We start from the raw sequence: 8,108 nt of genomic DNA, 5'->3' as shown, positions 1-8,108 counted from the left end.
ATGTAATGTAAATAATGTCTTTTCTACAGCATTTTATAATTCCTTCCTGTCATTAATTTTTGGGCAAAAACTCTTATTTGATTACTTAATAATGCAATTTATATTAAAACTTTATTTTAAATATTTAAAGCGTTTAATTGTGTTTTTAAGTTGAGCATGATGCTAAAATTGTAGTTATAAGCTTTTATTACTTCTAAGTTACATGAGTACAAAACTAACAAAGCAGACTTGTGACACCAGACACATCTTAACAAACAGACAATTATGTATAAATTTAATTTTTGCCAGAATTTGTCAGTTCAGATTTCGATTTACCTCCAAGTAAGGCTCGATTTTAAAAAATGCAGAAGGTCTTAACATACATGTAGTAGTATATGCAGTTGCCCTGAGCTTCCTTGCAGATGATGAAGTCTTCTTTAAGTTCTTCTTATGCCGCAAATGTCAGCAACACCAGCAGCTCACACGTGGGCGCATGTAAAAACATTCAAAAAACAATTTCACAATTTTATGTAAGAAAACACAGCTGTGCAAAACAACACTAAACATGTAAAGTCAGTATCTGGTGTTATAACACTTTTTCTTTAAAAATACATCATTAGTCTCAGGTACCTTTTGTACACTTATAAAAGGAAAGTGACTAGCAAGTTTTTCCATGAATTTTGCCACATTTCATTTGAGGTAAAAGGGGAAAAGGTAGTCTATTATTTAATATGTTAACTTCTTTTCTGACAAACAAACATTTGGAAAGAGAATGTGTATTTTTTTAATTACTTAACGTTTAACATTTAACACAGTTAAAAACAACAGAGTTGTGAGCATCACAATTAAGAAATTAAAAAATAGCAAAATGGCAAATACTATCAACACAAATAAACACCCTAACAGCATATAAACTGCAACAAATCTGCAAATACAAAGTGCAATCAATATCAGAAGAAATATTCCACTATACTACACTATTCAATGTTCCCATAGTACTGGTTGGGCCAAGCGAATATAAAAAAGGAGGAAATTATTTCATAGTTTAAATAAATAGAAAGTCCGATCTCTATTTGACAGAGAGGCAGCAAGAAAAGTTTTTAGGACTCAAAGTCCTAAAATATAATGTGGATTTTTATAATGATATATAACACGATTGTGCAGTGCTTTAATAACAAGATCTTAAAATAAAGAGAAAAAATCAGTGTTTAAAACCTTAAGAATTTTGACAGTACTGTATCTTATTTATTTTAGACTCAATCTGAGCAGCGATTAGTGTCTCATAAACGCCTCCATTTTATCACACTTTTTTAATTAAGAAATTAAAAAAAACAAAACCCGTAAAGGGCTGCCTAACAAAAATATACCTGTATTTCTATGTACATCTATATGTGTTGCAATGCCATGTACAGAGATTTAACAGACAAATATAAAACATATTTTCTGCAATAATGCAATAATTCAAGCTTATTATTATATTATATTATTCTTTATGTTATGCTAAACAAACAAACATACAACAATTTTAAGCTTGATTCCCACTGTGGTTACCTCTTAAATTATGGCACGACCCAGACAAAGAACTTAAGTGTAGAACAACACTGCCTTCAAGTGGTTTATATGTCCATTACATATCCAGAAACTTTTAAACTTGCATATGACTCGCATGGGAGAAACTCAAACACAATGACAAGGCACATTATACATTATACATTAAATGCTGCAAAGGTTTTCATATATTAAGGTGTCTTCCTTAATGCATGATAAAATCTTAAATAGATATGATATCTGGTCTTATGCATGTAATTGGATTTCCTATAATGATATTAGTGCTGTATCTTTTACTGTCCTTCTTTTGATAAAAAAAAATAACATTTGTTCAAAGCATTTGGCAGAAAGCCTTATCCAGAGTGACACATTATACAACTGAGCAATTCAGGGTTGAGGGCCTTGTTCAGGGGCCCAGCAATGGAAGCTTGTTGAACCTGAGATTCAAGTTCACAACCTTTTAATTGGTAGTCCAAGACCTTAGTTGCTAGGCTACCACATCCCCATTCTTAAAGGCTATCTGAAAGAAATATGTATTATAAACTAAACATGAAAATGTTTGGAAGACATTTTGGTAAAAAGTGTTTATTTCCTGTATGTACTGTATGGAAACTTCTAGTACACCCTGGATATTTGTGGAGTCTTTGTGACTATTGGTGTAGATTGTAACATGGAGTAGAGTAACACTAATGTAGATCATGGTTAGGTTTGAGTGAATAAAGAGGTGAATGCTTTGGTGGTGCAGTGACAGTGCAGCCTCTTAGCTTCAAGGTCCCTGAGAGTTCCCTATTCTCTGTTTTTACTATCTGTGTCACATTTTGCATGCTCTCCACACACCCATGTGGGTTTCTTCAAAGATCTTCAGTTCCCTTTCGAGGGAATTCGACGCTGGGAATGACGTTTCAGAATGCTTCTTTGAGGAAGTGATGTCTGAAGCTCTGTGTGTTCACACGCCAATTAGGTGGCTCAGGATGGACATGTGATTAAGTGTTTACGTGCCAGCAAGTACATATAAGGGCATCTACTTCACATTACGCCAGCTTTTTTGTTTTCTGTAAGCGCAATGTGTATGTTGGTGTCTATTGTCTGCCTTATTGTCGAAGACTAGTGCAAAAGAAGATATAAATACTAGGGACTTTTCTTCCTTAATAAACAATCTTGAGGGATCCCATCGGGTGCATTATGAGCGATTGCTTTTTGCAATCTCCGCTCTCACTGGCTGCATTCCAGGTTGGAGTTAGGCATCTGTCGAGGCAACGCATCATCTTCGATCATGGAGGTTGCAGGTTAAGTTAGTGGTAAAGGAAAGAGAGAAGGGTGAGCCCTTTTTCTCGTCCTCTCTGATAACTCTGATATCTTCGCTTTGACTCTTGGAGCTCACTTTGCAATTTCTCCTGATTTAAACGAAGAACTATTATCACGCGTTGTCGTTAAGCTCAACCCATGCTTAGTTGGCTGTACTCCAATGAGCAAATGATTTTCGCAATCTCTGGTCTAAAATTAAAAGCGTGGTAGATTTGCAGGCATCACCCGCCTAGAATTTGCACCTGGCATGTCCAAGGTTATCCTGCACACCAGGGTGGGATATGTCCATAAGCGCCAAGGATGGCGGGTTTTCCAGTCATCCAGCAGGCCTACTGTCCTCCACCCCATGAGTCGGCAGGAGAGTCTGCATTTGCTTTGCCCAGTAAGGGTCTTGAGGACTTTTGTCCACTGCTCAAGCTCGTAGTGTAGCTCCACCTCCCTGTTTGTCTGTTTTGCCAGCTGGGAGGGGTAATCCAGTTTATAAACAGCACCTGGCACACTGCATAGTGGAGGGGTGTTCCCCTCGAAGATGTTTGTGTTGCGGCAGGTTGGTCCTCTCCGCATTTATCAGGTTCTATAACCTGGACTTCGACCCCAGTCCAGTGTCCCAGGTCCTGTTGGGCTATTGATGTTCTGTTTCCAGTCTTGAAGGGAAACTACAAGAGGTTACTGTGCTGGCCTTGCGCCCGACATCCACTCATGCTTCCTTCAGACAAATAGAAGCTGGAGTAATGTGACATAGATGCTCTTATATGGACTCGTACAGTATATGCTTCCTCAAAGAAGGTTTTCCATAGCGTCAGCCCTGATGCAGCATCTCGTTCCCTTCTCAGGTCACAGGTATCTTCCCCTTAAAAGGGCAATATCCTGAACTGACTTTTTTTAATCAGTGCAAAGTAAGAACACAATAATGTAATTCAATTTAATTAGGATTTGGATGAAGCACATTCAGTCAATAGATACGTAGGCTTACTGCTGAAGTAGAGCCGTATTAAATGATACTTTGTCAATATGGAACAACTTAACAATCCAAAAGAGTGCATTAAAACAATCTAAATGTCCAATCTATCAGCCTGAACTGAAAATGTTTCTAAAATATAAAGTTCAAATCAACTTTTTTTAATTTAAAGTTGACCCCATTATATTTTAAGTTGACAGTTTTTATTTAAAGTCGATTCTTTTTTTATTCAAAGTTGACTCTCTTTATTTAAAAGCAATTTTTATTTAAAATAGACTCTTTAATTTAAAGATGAATTTAGGAATAGTGAAGTTTGTGGGGGCACGGTGGCTTAGTGGTTAGCGCGTTCGCCTCACACCTCCAGGGTTGGGGGTTCTATTCCCACCTCCGCCTTTTGTGTGTGGAGTTTGCATGTTCTCCCCGTGCCTCGGGGTTTCCTCCGGGTACTCCGGTTTCCTGGAAGGTTGATTGGCATCTCTGGAAAAATTGTCTGTAGTGTGTAAGTGAATGAGAGTGTGTGTGTGCCCTGCGATGGGTTGGCACTCCGTCCAGGGTGTATCCTGCCTTGTTGCCCGATGAACCCTGAGATAGGCACAGGCTCCCAGCGGGTAGTTCAGATAAGCGGTAAAAATGAATGAATGAATGACTGAAAAGTCTGTTTGGTTGTACAGACATTGTATCTTTTACTAGATTTCGAGATTTATTAATACACACTAACCCTGACTGATGATTTGTAAAGAAATCAAACTTGTAAAGTATGAAATACAACACAGTTTATGCTGTTAAAGGAAGAATCAGTGTTTTATTCCATACTTTACAAGTTATATCACTTTTCAAATATTCAGTCAGTATTAATTGAATTGTTAATGACATCTTCATGGTTTTGATCAATATTATTGTGTAACACTTATTGTGTATATTACGTGTCATTTAACTGTGGAATTTATTTTATTAGTGCCAGCTGATGTGCTGTATTTGCCCATCCCCTACATCATATTGTACATTTCTTCTCATCACTAGCATCTAATAAACAAACCCTAATATTCAGTATCTGTTCATCAACATCCTGATTTTATTCGTTTGTTTGTGTAATTTTTTTTCTGGCACTTTTTTGGTCTTATTTAACTAATCCCATGAGACCTTTGGAGGTACAAACAAACTCAAATCACAAAGTTTCAGTACATGGGATATCTTGTTAGATCACACCTTAGCTGGAGACTGAATTCAGGAATATAGTTACTTTGACAGGAAATGGATACACTAACGGTGCATTAACCATAAAATCCTTAACACCGATACAGAATAATTCTGTGCAACATTTACACGTTGCTAGATATCTCATTCCTATTAAAAAAAAACACTCTCAAATAAACTGATGTTTTTAACCACATCTTAAAGGCTTATCAGTTTCCGCACACCTGCATTTAGACAAATTTACTGCAAGAGAAAAATGAAGTTTTTTAAACCTATTAGTGTCTTGTGCATTAGGCTAAACTGTCAAGTGTCTGGTGAATGTATTGCCATCTTTTGTGTTATTTACCCAAAAGAGTTAATTGCATTTTACATGCTGGCTTCTATAATATGAATCATTTTCACTTAGAATGAATACTGTTGTTAATGCACTGTGCTCACAAAGATATGTTTCATGGTCAATGTCTGTAATGGCCACTTGTCCAAATCATTATAGTCCTCACATTAACCATTAGTAATACACAGCAGCAGAAATAGTCAAACGTTTTACTGTGTATCATGCAGTCAGCTAGAGAATGGGAACGAGAGAGTGAGTGGGTGAGAGAGAGAGAGAGAGAGAGAGAGAGAGAGAGAGAGAGAGAGAGAGAGAGAGAGAGAGAGAGAGAGAGAGAGACCCTTTATTTAAAACGGTAAGGTGACAATTAAATGCCTCAGACAGGAAGAAAAAAAGAAGCGACACACAAGAACGTTGTTTTTAATTAAAGCACATCTGCATGCACAGCACTGAGTCAACATGGTTAGAGATCTCATCATATATCCTGCCACAGTACTGTCTCTCACAGCTAATAGCACAGCACATGCAAGTAATATTTTGAGCTCAAACCTGCAAGGACATTGCTTATATTTTTGTAAGCAGTGCAGTTTGTTTTTAAAATACACCGGTTGCAGATCTTCAATTAAATAAAAAATAATATTTTCTTGCTGGCGTGAATAATAACATTACCTGGGTTTGCTCCTGCATTCAAATACAAATTCAAATCGTACTGGTCACATACATGACTATTCACAGAATGACATGTACTGAAATAATGTATTCAACTGTTTGTGTCATAAAATAAACTAAAAAATAGATTTACAATAATGAATTCTATAAATTTACCTGTACAGGTGGCAAAGGGCAAATATAAATATAAAACCTTATATATGGATATAAATGGTGCATGTATAACGTGTTATGTTGCTTTACATGTTATGTTTGTACATTTGGTTCATCATCTTGTTGAAAATAAGATCTATCTATGTCCAAGGTGTGAAACTTCTGGCAGAGGCAACCATATAAACTTATTTCACCAAAAAGGCCACAAAACAGCTCTAAAGCATCAATAAAACACAGTTTCCCTCCATTATTGACACGATAAAAGGTTTTTATTTAAAAAAAGTGTTAAGAATGAGCAACATTATATATTTCTCAATAATATCTGTGCAAATACATTTTCAACAACCTAAACATGTATCTGCCCATGTGCTTTTCATGTGCTGTTACTTGAGGAATTCAAATGCAAACTGTATGAATATGTGGGTGGAGTTATGATGTGACATGTGAATAACTTTACACACTATTAGTTCAGTCTGTAACCTAAGTCAAGAGTCACTATGATCAGAGTTCTAGTCATTTTTCAGTCACTCTACTGGATTCAAGGTAACTAAAATACTTTACAAAGCACCTGAATGATTATCGGTGTAATAATATAACTGCTGTATAGGCCTAGAAACCAAAATAAAACAATAAACAATTTATATTTGTCTTCAGGAATCTCAGGGGCGAATGATGTCTCTCAGCCCAGCGCACTCTGGGTTACAATGGGTCAATCAGCCACGATAAACTGCACACAGACTAAGGGCTCAGGTTACAATCGGATGTACTGGTTCCGTCAGCATCATGGACAGAGCATGGAGCTTATTGTGTACTCTCCCACATACGGCACTCCAGATTTCGGAAACCACAGCCAAAGTAAATTCTCAGTCATTAAAACCGTCACTGAGAGCGGCTCATTTACAGTGAAAGATGTGGATCATAATGACAGAGGTGTGTATTTCTGTGCCGTGAGTGAACACAGTGTTATAACCAAAAGGCAGAGCTGTACAAAAACACACTGTGGGACTCAGCCAAGAGGACAAGTAAATGAACAAAGGGGGCAGTATGACACAAGAAAACTTCATAGCTCTGTGTTATTAAACGCCTACAAAATTGACAAATCAACATATCGCTAGTACTCCACAGAATGAAAGAAAAAGAGGAGTGATACATTTTGTTGGCTCTTAGCTTAGTGCACACTCACACACACACACACACACACACACACACACACACACACACACACACACACACACACACACACACACACACATATGATCAATGTACTCATCATCATATTTTCTGCCACAGTTTGTGTCTTGCGGGTAAATATTTCACAATTGTAACTGTTTATAAAATCTGGAAGCTACCAATTCTGTCATCCAGAATCCTCCTGATCTCAAAAAATATCAAGATGAGTTTGCTGTGATCAAAAGTCTACACACTGTAAATAACTATAATCGCATTCTATGGTACTAACACGGTCAGGACACAGGATTCAAATACATGGGGTACATTTATACTGTTTCTTTAAAGGCAGAGGCAGAATTTGAACCGAAAATCAAACTGAGTGGTGATGGGAGAAACAACGCTTCTTTAAACATTAACAGTGTTTCAGTGCTGTGTATTTATGTGCAGCTTATTACACAGTGCTGTAGATCAGCTAACTTAATTACAAAAGCCTTTATCTGATCCACGTTACCAACAAACCACAACACCTGCAGCTGTGGCTGGATTCGAATTAATGCCAGTAAACAACAAATAGACGCTTAGCTTTGAAGTCAATATTATTATTTGAATTTCATACAGTAATCACACAAGAGCTTTTATATCTCATAATAACAAATGTAAAGTAGATTCTTACATAATGTATACAGTAATACATAATGGTGTAATGGTGGATGGTGTATTTTTAGACCGTCTCTGTGGGTGGAGTTATGATGTCACATTCTTACATCACTGACCAGAATCTGAATAATCTTACAGTCTTAG

The 8,108-nt window shown here is 36.8% G+C and overlaps 1 gene segment (V, D, J or C); it reads left to right on the top strand.

The window, feature by feature from the left end:
- The first annotated feature begins 6,622 nt into the window (after positions 1–6,622).
- Positions 6,623–7,252, top strand: LOC125146029. The segment is given in 2 exon segments: positions 6,623–6,680; positions 6,792–7,252. Coding segments are annotated over 2 exon segments (507 nt in total).
- The last annotated feature ends 856 nt before the right edge of the window (positions 7,253–8,108 follow it).

This window comes from Tachysurus fulvidraco, chromosome 12 (assembly GCF_022655615.1).
Source record: "Tachysurus fulvidraco isolate hzauxx_2018 chromosome 12, HZAU_PFXX_2.0, whole genome shotgun sequence".
NCBI classification, from domain to species: domain Eukaryota; kingdom Metazoa; phylum Chordata; class Actinopteri; order Siluriformes; family Bagridae; genus Tachysurus; species Tachysurus fulvidraco.
Note: the sequence above shows the minus strand (reverse complement) of the source record. Positions and strands in the feature narration are given on the sequence as shown.